The 21834-nt window shown below is 41.5% G+C and overlaps 1 protein-coding gene across 1 annotated transcript in view; it reads right to left on the bottom strand.

Moving 5' to 3' along the window:
* SMC2 (structural maintenance of chromosomes 2) overlaps window positions 1–21343 on the bottom strand; it is a 33960-nt gene extending 12617 nt beyond the window's left edge. The window contains exons 1-15 of the mRNA XM_074953511.1: window positions 21240–21343; window positions 19706–19947; window positions 18456–18605; window positions 16786–16908; window positions 16222–16260; window positions 15901–16011; window positions 15517–15561; window positions 14567–14800; window positions 11955–12104; window positions 8764–8997; window positions 4395–4554; window positions 3338–3455; window positions 1928–2066; window positions 1287–1406; window positions 592–796 (exon numbers count right to left, since the gene is read on the bottom strand). Coding sequence (XP_074809612.1) covers window positions 592–796; window positions 1287–1406; window positions 1928–2066; window positions 3338–3455; window positions 4395–4554; window positions 8764–8997; window positions 11955–12104; window positions 14567–14800; window positions 15517–15561; window positions 15901–16011; window positions 16222–16260; window positions 16786–16908; window positions 18456–18605; window positions 19706–19873 — 1996 coding nt within the window. The 5' untranslated portion in view covers window positions 19874–19947; window positions 21240–21343. The remainder of the gene's footprint in view (window positions 1–591; window positions 797–1286; window positions 1407–1927; window positions 2067–3337; window positions 3456–4394; window positions 4555–8763; window positions 8998–11954; window positions 12105–14566; window positions 14801–15516; window positions 15562–15900; window positions 16012–16221; window positions 16261–16785; window positions 16909–18455; window positions 18606–19705; window positions 19948–21239) is intronic.
* Between the last annotated feature and the right edge of the window lie 491 nt (window positions 21344–21834).

The raw sequence follows: 21834 nt of genomic DNA, 5'->3' as shown, positions 1-21834 counted from the left end.
CCCTAATTGATCAGCGACATAACAATGAAACAACGTTAACGGGGATGACATTAAGCGAGGAGGTACTGTACCAGTCTTACTGGATTATTTAATTATGTAATTAATACATTTGTGGGTTTAACTGAAATACTTAATTGAAGATATTTTTTCCCCTGTTAGATGGACTCCCCCTCCTGGTTAAACCTTATGACATATGTTGTTTTGGTAGCAAACAAAAGCTGGTTTATTTTTCCTGGATTGGAACTCCGCGATCATCAGACTGATATTTGTCTGTTACATTTGTAAACAGATTATCCAGCACATTTCACGTGCACAGGGAACACAATACAGTCATAACTTTTAATTAAAACAATTTAAATAAGGCAAATAGTTTTGTTCCAGTATTTTCAGTTATGTCTTGCAGAATTCTTTGAATGGCCAGGGACTAACTGGGATTTAACTTTAAGTAGAATACATCTTCAGTCAAATAGATTTCAAAGTTATCCAGTGTAAGGTTCTAAATACAATTTTACTGTTGGCATTTGTTAAAATATCTAAAGCAGTACAATAGTCAGCAGAGATGATATTGTAGGGGAAAAAAATAATGATTACCTCCACTCAGAGTCCCCTGAGGGTCAAAGGTATCTCCTCCAAGAGTGACAGTTCTTTTCATTATAGTTTTGTCAAAAGTCACTTTCTTGGCATTATTCATGTTATCGCAGACCAGTGTTGTTCCAAAGACATATTCCATTGCCTTCTGCAGTTCAGATTCATATCCAATCAGAGAGAGGGCCAAATGCACATTATCAGCACCAACCTAACAGTCAAAGGAAATGGTATTAGTGTTCCACAAGAATGAGATAAAGAGTTTTTAAATCCAGTTTCTTGCTCCCCTTATAAAGGTTTTGTAACATATTAGAATTCCTCAATACCATGTACTAATACATCAGCAGCAAGTGCCTTTGAGCTACTTGACTGTAGGTAAAAACCCTGACTCAATCTCTCCCCTTCTACAGTCAGAGTACTAACAGGCAACACAATCAAATGAGTTCAGCAATGCATCTCTCCCAGACATTATTTGGCTCACTCCCTTCTTTGTGACTAGCAACACAAAACTTTATTGTTCTGCTCAGCTTCTCCTTCCTCTATCTAAGAGCCAGCTCAGTTCTTTGCCCCACTCCCACTCAGCCCATTGTGCTTTTGCAGAATGGTAACCTTTAGCTAACAAAGCATGTCAATTTTAAGTAACAAAACAAAATAAAATAAAGAAAAACATACACAGTGAAATAATGTATCTAAAGACATACCAAGCGTTTTGCTGCCATCACGGTTTCTTGCCTAATACACTGTGATGAAATTTTATTTAGTGGAATTATGGTGTATCGACGCTTCAGTTCACCTTTTTCTAGCAGTTTTTTACCAACCACCTAAAATTTAGAAAAAATTTTTTACATAAGGGTATCAAAACACGTCAAATTGTGAAAACTAAGACAACTAAAAAAATTTCTTACAGGAATGATACACATACTGGAGAGTTTAACATTTGGCCTAAGGACGCATGACTCCATTGACCTATATTAATTCATACTCACTAAAGGTAAATTCACTACTTGCTAAGGTATCTGCTGAAGGATATCCTATTGGTATGGGCCAAGATTTTTAGTGGTGACTAGGGATTTGATGGGCCTCAAATCTGGGGGTGGGGACCAACTGGAGATACCTTAAAGGGGCCTGATTTTCAGAGTTCAGGTGCTCAGCACTTTCTGAAAACCTGCACCCTTTTAAAGTGTCTGAAGTTGAGACCCCAAGTCACTAATTGCTTTTGAAAATCTGGGCCTTAATGCACAGTTTTAACTACACATCTCCCAGGAGTGTCCATAGAAGTTAAATCACAGGGTTGAATACAGCCAAAGGGATGTACTCAAAAGTTATATGTTAAGAAACATACCTCTGTGTCCACCACAATGTTATAGAGTTTTCCCCCAGCTACCACTTCTAGAGCTGTTGCTGTGGAGATCTCTTTCACGGTGATTAGAGAGGCAACAAGCCCTTTTATATGGGTTGGGTTCCAATTTTTTTCTGGATCCCTTAAAATAAATTAAAACTATATGATAAGAAACATAATTTGTATGCTACGATGAAAACAACTTATGACAAACTCTGAACCCACATATATTAATATAAAAATTCCACAATGTACAGAGATATAATATTCTGAAGCCACAGACAGCTAAAATTATTTTAAAACTTCATAACAAACAAATAAGGTTTTCCAAGTAAACTGTCAGCTGTGGAATAAATAGAAGAATCCTGCCTTCAACATTGCCTCAAGTTGTTCATAAAACTTGGCACTACAAACAGTTATGCAGAACTGACTTTATTAATAAACTAACGAAATTTGGGAGCATTACTAATATTTCTAATTTACGGACATATTTTGGCATTAAATTAAAGTTACATGAAGCAAGTCTATTCATTAGGTACAGGGTATAAATCTTTCATTAAAGTAGTTTTTTATATAGTTACATGAAAGATTTGGGGAGATGATGAAGTTCGTGAAATTATTTTTTTCTTGAATGTAAGAAGTTATTGAATTTTTATCATTTACATGTTATAACTAGACTTTTAGATTTGAATGAACTTGTCAAAGGCACTATTTAAAGAGGCACACATACAAAATTTAATAATATAATAATGGATCATAGCAAACTTTAGACAAAAAGATACAACAAGTTTCTCTAACTGAAAATACTAATACCTACGGACATTTAAAGAAAACTGCATTTCTCAACAGTGATAGTATAAAACTGATCAGTAATTAGCTGCTATAATATTGCTATGGGAAAAGGATAACTAATAGTTTTGATGCTATATCATCAGAAATTAGCAGGTAACATTAACATTTGCAAGCATATAATAAATGCATCTGCTGTTTTCACTTTTACTTGTCCCAGTGGATAGTGCACCAGACTGTGGCTCAGGAGACCTAGCTCTGCCACTGGCAGGATGGACCTTTGGGCAATCATGTTACTTCTTCATACCCCAATTTCCCCATCTGTAAAAAGTAGGTAATGATATTTGCCGCCTTTGTAAAGTGCTTGGACATCCGTGTGTAAAAAGAGCCGTGTAAGTGCCAGATAATATATTCTTGTCCTAAATACCCAGGCAGATTAATCATGCCATAACTGAAAGTCAGTAATGGAAAGGGAAGCAAACTATTTATATACCAATAGCAAAACAATGACTTCCTGAATTGTCGTCCTCCTGAGTTCACACAATTTTATAGAAGTTTCTAGAGGACTTTTCTTTTTTTAAATAGATGTTTAGTGAACATTAGAGTACAATTCTGAGGCCTTACTTATATTCAAAACGTAGACTGGGAAACTTGGCCATTAAGGCTTCATATAACTCTCTCAACTGATAGACGTCACGAGACAGCTCTCTCCGTTTTGCTAAAAGAGTTTCTTCTTTTTTGTCTAAAAGAGCCAAACAAACATATCACTGAACTATTTAGTCACACTCTTTGCAGATTTAGATATGAAGCAGTTTAGAAGCAGGTACACAGCAAGTAGCCCAAGGCATAATGAGAAGTCCTTCCTTCTTCCAAGATTCTTACAGCTATAATTTAAGCAAAATATTGGCACCCAAATATTCCAAACAGACATAAATCAGAAACTTGGAACTTTGCAAGCTCCAATGAGATTTACAGAAAAACAATAATTGGTACTTTTAGCTAAATAAATGCACTTTTTGCAGTGAGGACATACACAAAAAATTCCAAGACACTTTACCTTGCTTAGGACAACATTTTCCAACTTAGGTGCCTAAACTAAGGCACTTAAACTGGTTAGATTTTCAGAAATGGCAAACACTGGCATTTGCTATTGACTTTGGGCTGGATTTTTATTTACCGTAGAGCCCCTGTACACTCTGGCTCTGCATTTGCACTGTAAAGGGGCCTCAAATTGGATGTGAGTTATACTTATGTTGACAGAGCGGTGTGAAGGTGCCTTAATGAAAATGCATCATTGCCCTTTATTGGGAAGAGGTTGGGGAAAAGTTTTAGTCTGGTGTCTCAATTTAAATACCAGGAGTTGTAAATCTTGGCCTATAAGTTTAAACTAGTATGCTTTTACCTTCAACATGCAATCATACAGCCCCAACCTGCAGCCCAGTGATCTATGAACTCTGACCTGCTACAAGTAAGAAAGCAGCATATTTTCCCATCTAATTCTATTGTGCTAGCTCCACTATACTAGTAACCATTCATTAAAATGGCAGAAATATTAATTTCTTCAGAGTTCTCTTCCTATATTTTCAGGCTCTTTCTTCACACCAGGTTCTTCTAGATCGTCCTAGACTTCCACCCATCAATCCCAAAATTGCTATTCTTGCAGTAAGTCAGTACCACAAACCTTCATAGTTTAGCTTTTTCATTTCATTTTCTAGTTTTTCTTTCAGCTTTTTGACAGCTTCAAATGCTTCTTGATCTTTCTTGTAGCCACCATCCATCTTTTTTACTTCTGCTTGTTTTGTCTTTAATTCTTGTTGAGCATGTTTCAACTTCATTTGAGCCTATAGTGAAATACAGGACAAATACAGAACCTGGAGGTTTTCAAATAGTATGTTGTATAGATTTAGAATGTCTACATTATCAGTGTGCTTGGGTTATCATTCAGGATCCTTATCACGTACAGTAGTGTCAAATAGCATCCTTGGCATTTAAAAACATAGTGCAATAGAATCATAGAATCATAGAATATCAGGGTTGGAAGGGACCCCAGAAGGTCATCTAGTCCAACCCCCTGCTCGAAGCAGGACCAATTCCCAGTTAAATCATCCCAGCCAGGGCTTTGTCAAGCCTGACCTTAAAAACCTCTAAGGAAGGAGATTCTACCACCTCCCTAGGTAACGCATTCCAGTGTTTCACCACCCTCTTAGTGAAAAAGTTTTTCCTAATATCCAATCTAAACCTCCCCCATTGCAACTTGAGACCATTACTCCTCGTTCTGTCATCTGCTACCATTGAGAACAGTCTAGAGCCATCCTCTTTGGAACCCCCTTTCAGGTAGTTGAAAGCAGCTATCAAATCCCCCCTCATTCTTCTCTTCTGCAGACTAAACAATCCCAGCTCCCTCAGCCTCTCCTCATAAGTCATGTGCTCTAGACCCCTAATCATTTTTGTTGCCCTTCGCTGGACTCTCTCCAATTTATCCACATCCTTCTTGTAGTGTGGGGCCCAAAACTGGACACAGTACTCCAGATGAGGCCTCACCAGTGTCGAATAGAGGGGAACGATCACGTCCCTCGATCTGCTCGCTATGCCCCTACTTATACATCCCAAAATGCCATTGGCCTTCTTGGCAACAAGGGCACACTGTTGACTCATATCCAGCTTCTCGTCCACTGTCACCCCTAGGTCCTTTTCTGCAGAACTGCTGCCTAGCCATTCGGTCCCTAGTCTGTAGCGGTGCATTGGATTCTTCCATCCTAAGTGCAGGACCCTGCACTTATCCTTATTGAACCTCATCAGATTTCTTTTGGCCCAATCCTCCAATTTGTCTAGGTCCTTCTGTATCCTATCCCTCCCCTCCAGCGTATCTACCACTCCTCCCAGTTTAGTATCATCCGCAAATTTGCTGAGAGTGCAATCCACACCATCCTCCAGATCATTTATGAAGATATTGAACAAAACCGGCCCCAGGACCGACCCCTGGGGCACTCCACTTGACACCGGCTGCCAACTAGACATGGAGCCATTGATCACTACCCGTTGAGCCCGACAATCTAGCCAGCTTCCTACCCACCTTATAGTGCATTCATCCAGCCCATACTTCCTTAACTTGCTGACAAGAATACTGTGGGAGACCGTGTCAAAAGCTTTGCTAAAGTCAAGAAACAATACATCCACTGCTTTCCCTTCATCTACAGAACCAGTAATCTCATCATAAAAGGCGATTAGATTAGTCAGGCATGACCTTCCCTTGGTGAATCCATGCTGACTGTTCCTGATCACTTTCCTCTCATGTAAGTGCTTCAGGATTGATTCTTTGAGGACCTGCTCCATGATTTTTCCAGGGACTGAGGTGAGGCTGACTGGCCTGTAGTTCCCAGGATCCTCCTTCTTCCCTTTTTTAAAGATTGGCACTACATTAGCCTTTTTCCAGTCATCCGGGACTTCCCCCGTTCGCCACGAGTTTTCAAAGATAATGGCCAAGGGCTCTGCAATCACAGCCGCCAATTCCTTCAGCACTCTCGGATGCAACTCGTCCGGCCCCATGGACTTGTGAACGTCCAGCTTTTCTAAATAGTCCCTAACCACCTCTATCTCCACAGAGGGCTGGCCATCTCTTCCCCATTCTGTGATGCCCAGCGCAGCAGTCTGGGAGCTGACCTTGTTAGTGAAAACAGAGGCAAAAAAAGCATTGAGTACATTAGCTTTTTCCACATCCTCTGTCACTAGGTTGCCTCCCTCATTCAGTAAGGGGCCCACACTTTCCTTGACTTTCTTCTTGTTGCCAACATACCTGAAGAAACCCTTCTTGTTACTCTTGACATCTCTTGCTAGCTGCAGCTCCAGGTGCGATTTGGCCCTCCTGATATCTTTCCTACATGCCCGAGCAATATTTTTATACTCTTCCCTGGTCATATATCCAACCTTCCACTTCTTGTAAGCTTCTTTTTTATGTTTAAGATCCGCTAGGATTTCACCATTAAGCCAAGCTGGTCGCCTGCCATATTTACTATTCTTTCGACTCATCGGGATGGTTTGTCCCTGTAACCTCAACAGGGATTCCTTGAAATACAGCCAGCTCTCCTGGACTCCCTTCCCCTTCATGTTAGTCCCCCAGGGGATCCTGGCCATCTGTTCCCTGAGGGAGTCGAAGTCTGCTTTCCTGAAGTCCAGGGTCCGCATCCTGCTGCTTACCTTTCTTCCCTGCGTCAGGATCCTGAACTCAACCAACTCATGGTCACTGCCTCCCAGATTCCCATCCACTTTTGCTTCCCCCACTAATTCTACCCGGTTTGTGAGCAGCAGGTCAAGAAAAGCGCCCCCCCTAGTTGGCTCCCCTAGCACTTGCGCCAGGAAATTGTCCCCTACGCTTTCCAAAAACTTCCTGGATTGTCTATGCACCGCTGTATTGCTCTCCCAGCAGATATCAGGAAAATTAAAGTCACCCATGAGAATCAGGGCATGCGATCTAGTAGCTTCCGTGAGTTGCCGGAAGAAAGCCTCATCCACCTGGTCCGGTGGTCTATAGCAGACTCCCACCACTACATCACTCTTGTAGTAGTGGGGGAAGAGAGTTTGGAAATAAAAATAAAAATATTATATTGTGCATCTCTCTGTTATTTTAGGTCATATATTAAAAGGCACGATGGGGGAGGGTTTCAGAGAGGGTAATGAATAGGGTTAGTAAATGAATGTAAAGGAGTAGGCCCCCTTTAGGGTTTTTCAAAACCACATTTCTTTAGATGAGTCATTGACCACATTCCTCACTAAGGACTAAGCATATATTAAGTTTGAAGTTTTAATTTAAAACAGTGCATTAATATGCGGCTCCTTGTATAGGCACAGACTCTGGGGCTGGAGCTACAGGCGTCAACTTTCCAATGGGCCAGGGGGTGCTCACTGGTCAACCCCTGGCTCTGCCACAGGCCCTGCCCGAACTCCACCCCTTCCCGTCCCCTCCCCATAGCCTGCCATGCCCTCGCTCCTCCCCCTCCCCCCCAGAGTCTCCTGCACATCAGAAACTGCTGATCAGGAGGGACGCTGATCGGGGGGCTGCTGGTAGGTGGGAGGTGTTGGGAGCGGGGAGAGCTGATGGGGGGCTGCTGACGTATTACTGTGGCTCTTTGGCAATGTACATTGGTAAATTCTGGCTCCTTCTCAGGCTCAGGTTGGCCACCCCTGGTTTAGTATGAATGTACCAAATGACTATTACTAAGGCTATATCTTCATTAGAAATGCTGCAAGAGTGCCACTGGAGCACTTCAGTGTAGACACTCATTACAGCAACAGGAAGGGTTCTCCCATTGGTGTAGTTAATCCATCTCCCTGAGAGGTGGCATGTAAGTCAACAGAAGACTTCTTCCTTCGCCCTTGTGCTGTCTACACCGAGGGGTGGGGTGGTTAGGTCAGCTTAACTACATCACTTAGGGATGTGAATTTTTCACACCCCGAGAGACGTAGCTCCGTCAACCTAACTTTTTAGTCTAGATCTGGCATAAATTAGAATACCAACATATCTTGCCACAGATCTGCATGATTTAAAATTAAGATTAATCTTTTCATGACTACCAGGACCAAAATCAGGACTTTCAGAGCTTTCCCCCCCTCACTAAAAACACTGAGTGACAAAGAGAACAAGTAGCCATCTACTGAGCAAGACTGATCAATGAATTTTTATAAGTCTCGTTTTCATATATACAGTGGAATTTAGGGCTTTAATATAGCTTGAACTGGTTAAATTTAATTTTAAACAATTAATGTAAACATAAAAAAATAAATTACAGGACATTGACGTTAAAATTAAAAGCACCGAGTACCATGACTTTCTTTTTTAAATCAAAAATTCTAATTTTTGTATTTTTTCTCATGTCAGTGCCATGGCTTTTCCTAATGTATGTTAATACAATATGCTATCATGCACTGCCTGTTACAGAACATCCCTGTAAAGCATTTTTTGATAACCAAATGGAATGTTGCTGAGCAAGCTTTTCAAGACAAAGGTCATAAAAACATCAATGCTTGTTTGGGACATGGTTAGCTTCTATTCTTACCTGCTTAGCCTCCGTTTCTGCTTTACTAATGTCATTCTTGCACGTCATCATCTGTCCAGCAAGGGTTGCTTCTTCACCATCTTCATTGCTGGACAGACCCGCAGATACGGCATTAAAATGTTGCTGTGCAGCAACCAAAGCATTTGTATCTTTATCACTTGCCTCCTGCAGAGCATTGAGCCCATCTTTTATCTTCTTTACTTCCTTCTCCTTGGCCACTAAAGCCTTAGAATCCTTTAGCAAAACAAATCAGATCAATCAGATTCATTTGAGAGAGTAACATCAACTTGAAATCTAAGCAGTATTGAAAAATAAGTTACAAACAGTTTAAGGTACTAAGTTCCCAAGCCCCCTTGCCAGTCTTTGTGGTTGTACAATCATATTTATATTTTTTAAATGTTTTCTTGCCCCTATTCTTGCATGAAAGAGCCACACAAAGAGGGCAAATACAAAGTGTTGCACAAAATACACTGGAAAAATAAATTACTGTAACTGATACAGATGAGAGGGGAAAAGTATTATATCTTTTTACCTGTTACTGTTACCAATTACAGAAATGTGAACCTTGATGCTCATTTAATCTTCAGAGCATCCATATTCTCATAGAGCACATATTTTAAAGCTATTGTGATCCTCCCTGAACTTCATAAAAAAGATAATACTAGCTGAGGGGGCCTATTCTGTTCATGCACACACCTAATTCCTAATGGGAAATATATTCTTTATATCAGGCTACACATGAACACCAAGTTTAAAACAAAATCTGTCTCTCAGGTGATACTGAAGGGGGAAATCAAATCTTTATTAAAGGGCAAGTTTAGACTACTTTATATAATACATGATATTGTAAAAAGGCAATGCCACTTATTCTTTATCTCTACAGAATACAGATCCTGGACTTCAGAAAAGCAGACTGACTCCCTCAGGGAACTGATGGGCAGAATCCCTTGGGAGGCTAATACGAGAGGGAAAGGAGTCCAGGAGAGCTGGCTGTATTTTAAAGAAGCCCTATTGAGGGTGCAGAAACAAACCACCCCGATGTGCAGAAAGAATAGCAAATATGGCAGGCAACCAGCTTGGCTTACCAGAGAAATATTCGGTGAGCTTAAACACAAAAAGGAAGCTTACAAGAAGTGCAAACTTGGACAGATGACTAGGGGGAGTATAAAAATATTGCTCGAGCATGCAGGGATGTAATCAGGAAGGCCAAAGCACAACTGGAGTCGCAGCTAACAAGGAAGGGTTTCTACAGGTATGTTAGCAACAAGAAGGTGGTCAGGGAAAGGATGGGACCCTTACTGAATGGGGGAGGCAACCTAGTGACGGATGATGTGGAAAAAGCTGAAGTACTCAATGCTTTTTGCGCCTCGGTCTTCACAGACAAGGTCAGCTCCCAGACTGCTGCACTGGGAAGCACAGTAAGGGGAGAAGGTAAGCAGCCCTCAGTGGTGAAAGAACAGGTTAAGGACTATTTAGAAGAGTTGGAATACACAAATCCATGGAGCCGGATGCAATGCATCTGAGGGTGCTGAAGGAGTTGGCTGATATGATTGCAGAGCCATTGGCCATTATCTTTGAAAACTCATGGCAATCAGGGGAGGCCCTGGACAATCGGAAAAAGGCAAATATAGTGCCCATCTTTAAAAAAGGGAAGAAGGAGAATCCAGGGAACTACAGACCAGTCAGCCTCACTTAAGTCCCCAGAAAAATCGTGGAGCAGGTCCTCAAGGAATCCATTCTGAAGCACTTGGAGGAGAGGAAGGTGATCAGGAACAGTCAACATGGATTCACCAAGGGCAAGTCATGCCTGACTAACCTAATTGACTTCTATGATGAGATAACTGGCTCTGTGGATATGGGGAAAGCGGTAGACGTGATATACCTTGACTTTAGCAAAGCTTTTGATACGGTCTCCCACAGTATTCTTGCCAGCAAATTAAAGAAGCATGGATTGGATGAATGGACTATAAGGTGGATAGAAAGCTGGCTAGCTCGTCGGGCTCAACGTGTAGCGATCAACAGCTCAATGTCTAGTTGGCAGCCGGTATCAAGAGGAGTGCCCCATGGGTCGGCCCCATGGGTTCAACATCTTCATTAATAATCTGGATGATGGGATGGATCGCACCCTCAGCAAATTCACGGATGACACTAAGATGGAGGGAGAGGTAGATATGCTGGAGGGTAGGGATAGGGTCCAGAGTGACCTAGATTAATTGGAGGATTGGGCCAAAAGAAATCTGATGAGATTCAACAAGGACAAGTGCAGAGTCCTGCTCTTAGGATGGAAGAATCCCATGCATTGCTACATGCTAGGAACTGACTGACTAAGCGGCAGTTCTGCAGAAAAGAACCTGGATTACAGTGGATGAGAAGCTGGATATGAGTCAGCAGTGTGCCCTTGTTGCCAAGGCTAACGGCATATTGGGCTGCATTAGTAGGAGCATTGCCAGCAGATCTTGGGAAGTGATTATTCCCCTCTATTTGGCACTAGTGAGGCCGCATCTGGAGTATTGTGTCCAATTTTGGGCCCCCCACTACAGAAAGGATGCGGACAAATTGGAGAGAGTCCAGCGGAGGGCAACGAAAATCATCAGGGGGCTGGGGCACATGACTTACGAGGAGAGGCTGAGGGAACTGGGCTTGTTTAGTCTGCAGAAGAATGAGGGGGGATTTGATAGCAGCCTTCAAATACCTGAAGGGGGGTTCCAAAAAGGATGGAACTTGGCTGTTCTCAGTGGTGGCAGATGACAGAACAAGGAGCAACAGTCTCAAGTTGCAGTGGGGGAGGATATTAGGAAAAACTATTTCACTAGGAGGGTGGTGAAGCATTGGAATGGGTTACCTAGGGAGGTGGTGGAATCTCCATCCTTAGAGGTTTTTAAGGCCCAGCTTGACAAAGCCCTGGCTGGGATGATTTATTTGGGGTTGGTCCTGCTTTGAGCAGGGTGTTGGACTAGATGACCTCTTGAGGCATCTTCCAACCCTAATCGTCTATGATTCTATCCTTGTGGTGCCCTGGCATGTTTATGCCATACATTTGTCCCAGCGCTCTTATCCCTCTTGGACATACATTACAGAAAAGTAATAAATAAAATCACAACATACAGCTATTATATATCACTGAAAATGTTTGTAGTGCACCAGTTTAAATATTTTCCTGAAGTTTTAAAAACAAGGGCCTTACTGTTTACCTCCTCCATGCTTTTTACTAATTCTTTACATTTCTTCTCTTCACTTTTAAAGTTTTGCTTCTTGAGATCAAGAGCACTTTGTGCTTTTGTATCAACTCTCTGAGTTTCTGCAAGAACATCTTCCAGTGAACGGAGTACACCACCAACTTCCTATAACCAAGGCAAAAAAAATGTAATTCATACTACAAGAAATCTGTATAATAATCATATGATATTGTACATTCTATTCAGCTGCATTGAGAAAAAAAAAAGAAAAAAAAGAGGTTAAAACCAAATTTCCTTACCACTGTCACTTAAAATTCTTTTAGTTTTAATCATCATAATTACAAATAGGGACCTACCAAATTCACGGCCCCACTTTGGTTAATTTCACGGTCATAGGATTTTAAAAATCGTATATTTTAAATCTGAAATTTCATGATGATGTAACTGTAGGGGTCCTGACCCAAAAGGGAGTTGGGGGGGAGCACAAGATTATTGTGGGGTGGGGAGTGTCGCAGTATTGCCACTGTTATTTCTGCACTGCTGCTGGCAGCGCCATTGCCTCCAATGCTGGTTTCCCATCCAACAGACGTCACTCTCTGCCTGCCCAGCTCTGAAGGCAGCAGCGCAGAAGTAAGAGTGGCAATATTGCAACCCTTCCCAAAAATAACCTTGCAACCTCCCCTACAACCTCCTTTTGGATTGGGACCCCCAATTTGGGAAACGCTGGTCTCCCCACCATGAAATCTGTATAGTATAGGGTAAAAGTACAAAAAAGACCAGATTTCACGGTTCATGACATGTTTTTCACAGTCGTGAATTTGGTAGGGCCCTAATTATAAATCACGTTTATTTTTCACTATTTATGCTGTTCACTTGATGCACATCTCTGTGCAATGAACACACAGAACAAATAGCTTCATTTTTTTTTAAAAAAATCAGTTTCAAGTAAGCTTGACTTCCAGGTTCAGATTTAGTAGCAAGGTGCTGCTATATTTGGGTTTAAATAATACAGGGCAACGTTTGAAAAGCCTACGTTTAAGAATCATTTCATTGGCACTGGAAAATATGGTAGAAACATTTCCATTATCTTGCATGAATGCTTATTTTTATAAAAGCTGAATTTTGAGCCCAATTTGACTTGCTGAAGTGTCTTTTAACCACAATATAAAGTACACAAATAACATTTTTGTCATTTTACATTAAAGAGAGTGGATGGGAGGCATCAGAGAATGAATGGTTTTCCAATGGATCTAGAAGGATTTTCATTCATTTATTCTGAACTGTGGCATTTATTTCTCTTCGAGTAAATAAGTTGCCTTTCAGGTATCTTCTCTCTGGTTGGACATCTCCCCCTCTTTCAAAGATACAAGAATGTTCATTCTCAAAATGACAGGGTTTTCTGAGTTTTAGAACATCTGAATGTGAATCTTCCACACCAAGCAAAGATCTACTTCCACAAATATTATTTATTTCACATGAGACGAGCTTACTCACATGCGTAAATATACACAGAATCAGGGCCTAAGTATGCTAAACTATGTTCCTATTTCCACTGGCATGGAAAATAGAAATTGTGAGAATATGACTGCACTTTGCTTAGTTCTTCTACAGTTATAATGCCATTAAGATAACCGCATAATCTGGTGTTAGGTGACCTATAAAATATCAGTGTTTATATCATAATAAAATATAACTCTTATTCTTTATTAATGGATGCCGCCAAATAGAAATCTACTCAATCTCAAAAAGATGCTCAAGAACTACAAAATCCCTCTGCCAACTTTTGTGGTGTATAGTCTTATTTTCTTTATCTTAATGCTATTTTGTCACAAGCCGACTAAACACAAATAACTATCAAATGAAAAAAGTAAAAATAAAAAGCCTGAAAAGACAGTATTTCTAATCTTTCAGTTATCTTAGGTATTACTTGTAATGATAGGACGTAAAATATTTCAGATGGAAGTATAATTATTAAATCAAGTGTGTCTTTCACATAATGGCTAAGAATTACAGTATGTAGTGTATAAACATAAGTATATAAAACCCAAAGGAAATCGTTCTCTCCTAAATTCCCTCTAAGCTGCTCAGCCACCTATTAAGTCCCGTGCAGGGGCTCAGGGCTGCAGTGGGGAGAGGCGCCCCTTCCTCAGCCCCGAGCTGCTGCGGTGAGAGACGGCTGGGGGGAGTCCTCCTCTCCCCACCACAGCCCTGAGGCAGCCTGCACCCCAAGCCCCTCATCCCCGGCCCCACCCCAGAGCCCACAGAACCCTTACACCTCAACCCTCTGCCTTGAGCCCCCTTTCACACCCCAAACCCCTCATCCCTGGCCCCAACCCAGAGCCCGAACCCTCTGCCCCAGCCCTGAGCCCCCTCCTGCAGCCCGAACCCCTCAGCCCCACCCCCACCACATTAATTTTGTTCTGTGCACCAATATGAAGGTGATGTGTCACACATCACCTCTATATTGGTGCACATAACAAAATTCATTCCGCACATGAATGTAAAATATTACAGGGAACACTGGTTCTCTCTCTATATTTTAATTCAGAGAAATGAAGTTATTCCTTTCCGATTTAATCCCTTGTGTTAATATATATATCAACATAAACATATTTGTGTTCACTTACCTGATCTCTCTTCTTTTCCATCTCTGCTATTTCTTTGTTAAGTTCCTTCACCTTTTTCTCATTTTCAGCCATTGTTTCCTGAAGTTTCGCTATGTTAGCCTGCATTTCCTTTAACTCATCAGCAGAACGTACCTTCGTTTCTTCAGCCAAGACAAACTGATACGCAACATAGAGACGGCTTAAGTGTTCTATCTCTCGCATTACCTTTTGGTACTCTAAATAGGATGATCGTTCCTGAAAGAAAGGGCCACCAATAAAAATAAGCCATCATTAAAAGTTTTTTATAATACGCCCATGGTATTTCTAAAAAGTTCTGTATAACTTTATGATCAATATTTGTAGCTATACAAGCCAAGGCGAGTAATTAAATCTCATGCTTCAAAGGATATATGTCAATTCCCCTAGAGGGATGAGAAGGAAGGAAGGATTCTCCTTTCCTACATACAGTAGTACCCAACTGGCTACATGCGTTACACTTTTGCCTTCCTCTGAAGCATCAAATGCATTATACATACACATGCCTTCTTAGCAAAATGTTAGCAAATGTTTGCACAGTACAGGCTGTTGTATTAGCATCAACACTTGGATATCCTTTTATGAACCAAGTTAAAACTTCATCTTGCAATTGTCTTCGAGTTTTTCTTCTCCATAATTTCTTGCAGGTCCTGAATGGCCAATGTTACTATAATAATTAGACATCTGAAAATAAAATATCATCTCTATAAACCATGTTTTCCATATTAAAAAGATATTCAGACTAGACATGTGTGTAGATGTTTTAGAGTCTAGAAGAGCATTTTGTTTCAAAAAATGAATCATTGAAGAGATTATCCAAGTTAGTCATGCTATTTTCCAATATTTTAAAAATTGGCCCCCAGTGTAATTTCACCCAGTAGAACACTAAGTCTGTTTAAAAGCCAAAAATGTATTTCTGGTGTAATGATCAGTACCTCTTTCAGTTTCTGTAAGGTTGGAGTGATTTCTTCCTCTAAAATCTGAAACATAAAAAACAGAATATATTTTCAGATCCTTAAATCTGAAAACTCTCACAAATCCTACTACTCTGACCACATGCACATTGCCTTAGGCAGAAAAAGCAAACTTTCCACAAACCATAAATATACAACAAATGGGGGCAGGGGAAAGAGAAGGGACCATGGTGGTGCAAATGGGTCAAGTACAGCCTCTTCTATTGTGGCAGAGAAGCTTTTGTTCTTTCTAAGGCTACACAACAGTCAACTGAGTCATTCAAGTCACCTTACAACTGCTATCATTGATAGTTATTCAATTTATGTAAAGCATTAAAAAGCCACACAATTGCAAACACATAGTACCGTTTGAATTTCTTTCAGTTTTGCCTCTTTTTTCTCTATAGTTTTCTGGGCAGCTATTTTCTTGCACTCATACATCCTTGTACCAGCTGCTTCTTCAATCATAGCTAAAATCTGAAAAAAAAAACAAAAAAAAAACACCCCACCCACCAAGCTTATGAAATTGCTTCAAAATCACCAGTGTTAAACAAAAAATTTTCCCTCCCCACCTTTCTTCAAAATACAGTTCCAACAGTCCTGAGCAAACAGTCAACTCAAAATTTTACACATACAAAGGATATCAGGAAAAAAGAGAAAGAAAGGAAACGTCAGCTGTGTTCTCACCTCTGGAGGTTTCATGTTTAGAACCTTGGTAATTCGTCCCTGGAAATAGAGGCAAAAATGATTATGGCCCTTAAACTCAAAGTGCACTAAACTGTCATATAAAGTGTAAGATTTTTATATATTAAATTCTCAATCAAAACTTTATTAGGTAGTATAATAATTTTTTAAAGATAAATTTATTCTGTCTAAAAGAACAAACCTGGTTTTGCTTCAGTTATCTCATTCTTGAAAGTTCAGATTCAAATCTGAAACAGCTTGTGTCTCATTACAGTCAGCTGGTAAGTATTATGTGCTATACTTTATAACTTTGCTTATGCTGTGTCCCGCTATACATAGTTACACTGATCAGGCACATTGCTTTCACTCCCTGTTTGGAATCTCTTACTGATTGACTGATTTTGATTAAATTCTTAGTCACAGATTGGCTTTTGAGAGATTTGATGTCAGTCAATATGTGGAAGCCTCTGTGGTAACAGAAATAACGTATAGAGCTAATGCAAAGCAAAATTCCCAAATCCAGCAACAAAGGAAGTAAGTTTTTAGGAATATATATATATATAATACCTGCATAATGAGAAAGTGAGGGTTATTGACATTGAGCCCAACAGAACAGAAGAGATCCTGCACTCTTGTGTTGTTTGCATTCACACCATTGATTAGATACTTATTTCTACCACCAATGACGACCTTGAGAAAAAGAAAAACGGGATACTCAAAATTAACTAAAAATGGCTTTACTGTTTGAGAATACAAACTAATGGAATTCTTAGATGTAGGAATCTGAGCAAACAACAAATGGAAAACAGTTTCAATGTGTCCAGAGGGAATTAACAAAATTACAAAATACACAGATCAAACAAACCCTCTCATCAGTTTGAAGTACCGTTTTTAAAATCCTCTACCCCAACTGCAAAAATGTGAGCTAAACCCCCATGGCAAGTACTTTTGGCAATTTCTTGGCAGTCAGGAACAAGTCTCTCAGTTCAGTGTCAGACCAGGAAAAAAAAAAAAAAAAAAAAATACCGCCACCACAACTAGCAAACTTGTTGTCAGTTTCATCAGAAAGGTTATGGTTAAGGCTATGTTTTAGTCACTGGTATTTTTAGTAAAAGTCATGGACAGATGGGAGGTGGTGGGGTGGTTGGTGGGGCTGGCAGGATCTCTACCCGGCTTCTGGGAAGCGATGACATTCCCTCCCTAAGCTCCTAGCACTGCCAGCCAATGGCAACCACAGCCAATGGGAGCTGTGAGGGTGGTGCCTGTGAGTGGGGGCTGTGCTTGGAGCTAGGAGCTGAGGGACATGTTATCGCTTCCAGGGAGCCCCCCAAGGTAAGCGCCGCCCAGAGCCCTCACCCCCTTCCATGCCACAACCCCCAGCCCTGAGTCCCCCCCACAAACTCTTCCTGCTGCTGCTGGGAGCGTGGGAGGGCGGCGGTGGCCCGAGACTGCCCGAGCAGTGGCCAGTCTGACTGGCCTGGGGCTGCCTGAGCTTCCTGAGACAAACTTCCTGAGACTTCCGTGACAAACTCGCAGCTTTAGTTATGGTTAATATGGGTCATGGGAACCAATTACTTCTAGAGGTGGTCCCTTCGTGTCAAGTCAAAGCACACTCTGAGACAGTGTAGGAAAGCTTCCAGTGCTCCTGTCTGTACCACATCTGTTCTGTGAATAAATGAATTCAGTATCGCAAGGGGACAAAAGGAAAGGAGAAAGGCAGAAAAGGGAAGCACACTATTTTCTGTATGGGACAATATAGCTTGCTCCAGGAATGTTGTCTCATGATTAGGTGCGTTTCCATTTAAGGGAGTAGAGTCATTGTTTATGGTATATGGAATACTACAAAATTTGGAGTATGAACTGTGAAAAGGCAACTTGTTGTTATATCCTTATTTAGTTGCTTAACTCAAATCTTATATAGTTTGTTATTGAGTTCACTCTGAAAACATTGCTTTCATAGCACAAGTTCATGAAGTTTTCAAGAGAGCATATTTAAAAAAAATATTAGTGCACAATCAAGTAAAAGAAACCAAGTGTTCTTTAGAACCTTACCTGAAGAAATCTTGATTATGCAAAATAAGTTGAGGCGTAAGGGTGGAGAGCATTAAAAAAAACCCTACAACATTGAATTCTATACCATCTAGCTGAAAAATAACAATCTGCCTTTTATCTTAGTATAGTTATTTTCCACTGAGAATGGTGGAAATACATAAGTCTTTGTGATGTTAAACACTCACCTGCCTGGTGACTGTGATCTCATCATGAGCCTCAAATCCCAACGGACTCTGTTTCTTGTCAGAATTATCAAACGTGATTGATACAGTCGCTTTAATAATTCCAGCCTGACCATTTTTGTAAACCAAATCTTGCAAATTGGATGCTCGCACCTGAAAATGTGGAAGAGGAACACATTTATTAACAGAAAGCCATTGCATTGCTATTAATTAATTGCTAGGATCTGAGGAAAAATGTATGAAATATTTGAAAAATAGGAATACTGTACATTTAGATACTCTAGCAGATCACAGGTATAAAACAGAGCATGGAGAAAATGTGCAAGATGGTTGCATGGTAAACTAACATACAATAAGTCAGCTAAGCATTTTTTTTTAAACCAGATACATGAGAAAAATTAAATGCTTAGATTTAGAAGCACAATGACAAGATCAGTTAATACATAAGTGCCTTTATGTAACGTGTTTGATTTCATGATACAGTATGTGTGTGATTGTAAAGATAGCATAATAGGATTTGCTTGCAATTTTGCTGGATTTCCCTAGAATCCCAGAGTAGCATTGTTTAAAGACTGGGATCCAGATTTGCTTCAAAATGCACACTTTTTATATAAGTAGCAGTATACGCCAGTGTCTTTTAAATACAAATCATTTCAACAAAACCTGCTTTCTGTTTTTCTGATGAGTCAGCTAACAGTGTTCTCAGACCAGCTCCAGATATGCCCAAGTTTATTATAGAGAAATAAGTTTGTGTTATATTCAGTGATTGTACTTTTACCTACCAAAAGTCTGCAGTTCCAATCTACGACTTCCTAACTTGGCATTTTTTCCCCTGTGGTTCTGGGCTGCATAGTTTATATCAATGTATGATTATTACTGCTATACAAAGCTAATATATTTATAGTCTTCTACAAAGTGTTTGAAAAGAATTCCCTAGTATTTGTAATAGTCCTATGTAAAAGAGTATCGACACAGTAGATATGATTGTAAGTCAATTCTGAGAATAAGAGTCAGTGGTAATTACAAATTCATATTTAATTATCAATAAAATCATTTTTATTTGACAATTTGAACCTAGGCAAAAAGTAGCATAGAAAATGTCAGTCTGTCTCATTTTGGTTAAAAAGTAACACCAGTCTCCACAACATTTTGTGAAGATTAACCTCAGGTTTGTTGCACAAGGATGCTATTCAGCACAATGAGAAGTTGCTCATTGACTCTTCCTAACTGCAGTCTTTCTCCTTCCTTTTTACCTGAGATAGGTTGGAGATGCCCAACAGGAAACAAATAGAGTCCAGGATGTTGGACTTGCCACTGCCATTTAAGCCGGTGATAGCATTGAATAGTGGGTCGAAGCCGTTGACCTCTGTCCTCTGGGCATAGGACTTGAATCCTTCAAGAATGATTGACTTGATATGCATCTTTTCTGTCTCTCTGGAGGACCTGTTCAAGCCCCTCTCCAAGGGGTATGAAGAAAGATCTCAGATTTATAGTCCTGTGTGTTTTAAAACAACAAAAGCAGACTTACTAAAATCAGAGGACACTCCTAATATAAACCAAAGTATGAAACAAATGGAAAAGAATATAATACCACTCTAGCACGGACAATGGTATTTGGTCCTACATGCAGGAATGTGATAAGATTTTTTTTTGCCACAAGAGTACAACCTCAGTTATCTGAATCTCAGTTATCCAAAGGAGGGATAATTGAGTCCCCCAGCAAATATTACTCACATTGAAGAGTCCCTTGAATACATGACTTTATTCAATATGCCTCATGATATTCAAATAGAAGTTCTACTGTAGAACAAAATAGGTTTCTCATCAAGAAAAAAAAATTACAAGACTAATAGGGGGCAAAAAGACAAGACTAAAGTCTTTTTGAAGACAGGAGAGAGGAAGAAATTTAAAAGGGCAGTGCTGAAGTACCTTGTGGACTGTTATTTGTATCCAGAGCTGAATGTGACTTTATGTTAGGCTTAAAATTGTGTTAAAATAGTTGAGAACTTCACAGGAAAAATATATGTAGATAAAAAACCCAGTCGCTTCTTTATGTCAAATTGTTAAACTATAAAAAAAAAAATCCCAGTACTGTCTGCTATTTTTACAAATGTGATTTTCAGATTATCCCAAACTGAGATCAGAGAGAAATGTCTCCTTATTCTGTACACCTGGCAGCACTTTGTTTATAGCCAGTTTTATTGTGTGACTTTGTAAATCTGACAGCTCCTGGACACAGTCCGTTGTCCTCTGTGGTTCGGCTCACCCAGAAAAAGGAAAAGACAAACAGTAAGAACAGGGGCTTGCAAAGGCAGGGACTGGGGGCAGGCACAGGCCTGGGGCTGCTGTCGCCCAGTGACTAGGTTTACACTGACCAATTTTGGCCCCCCCTAGGGTGAGCATGTGTGGTGAGAGGGCTTGTGCCCACAGGGCAGGCATGCGGGGCCCTTCGCTCCCTCACTGGTATCAGCCCAGACCCCCCCCCCCCACTACTGACCTTGGCCCTTCTGGGGACACCCACAGCCCAAAGAAGCCCCTCGCTGGGGGGGGGGGGCGAAGGGGGGTGTCCTGCAGGGATCAGGACCCCCCCGCCTCCAAGGCCCCTGCAAACGTAGCTGGGAGGGATACCTATTCCTCAAGGATCCCGCCCCCCATCCGTGGTGCATCCACTGAGCCCTCTCCGCTCCCCCGGCGAGAAACCGAGACGGGACGGGACCCGCCCCCCTGGCCAAGGGCGGTGCGGCTGGGCCCCCTCCCTGGTTGCGTCCCTGCCCGGCCGCCTCTCACCTGCCGAGGGGCGGGGAGGAGGGTCGAGCGCGGGGGCAGACCGTTAGCCGCGGGGTCTAGAATCCCACCGCCCGGCCGCTCCCGGCGCCCTTCCGCTTAGCTTGAATTTTGGCGCGCAAGGACTGACGGGAGCCCAGCGGCTGCCTGATTGCCCTGGGCTCGCCTGAGCTCATCTAACCTGCACGCGACGCAGCACTCCCGGGTGGGGACGAGCGGGGCGCCAAGGACAGCGCGCCATAGAACTCCACGGCGCCGCGGGAGAAGGCTGTTTTAAGCGGAGAACGTATTGATTCCGGCGTCTGCCGTGGACAGACCCGGGCAAGAGAGGACCCGGACCTCCCCCCCGCAACCTGATAGGTGGAGATGGAGATTGGGGGCTTCTTCGGCGCGCCAGCCTGCTGCTGCGAGTGCACATGTATAACGGCGCGAGCCTTTGCTCCCTGTTTCTTGCGGGGAGGGGTAATCGAGGGGAGCGCAGGTTCCTTCCGGGTGGGGGCAGTAGACTAGAGCCAAGGAAGGGGCGTGTGCGCAGGCGCGCGCCTGTAGGGTGTGGCCCCCCTGGCGGGGGGCAGCTGGGCATGCGGCATGGGAGTCC

This window comes from Natator depressus, chromosome 5 (assembly GCF_965152275.1).
Source record: "Natator depressus isolate rNatDep1 chromosome 5, rNatDep2.hap1, whole genome shotgun sequence".
NCBI classification, from domain to species: Eukaryota; Metazoa; Chordata; order Testudines; family Cheloniidae; genus Natator; species Natator depressus.
Note: the sequence above shows the minus strand (reverse complement) of the source record. Positions and strands in the feature narration are given on the sequence as shown.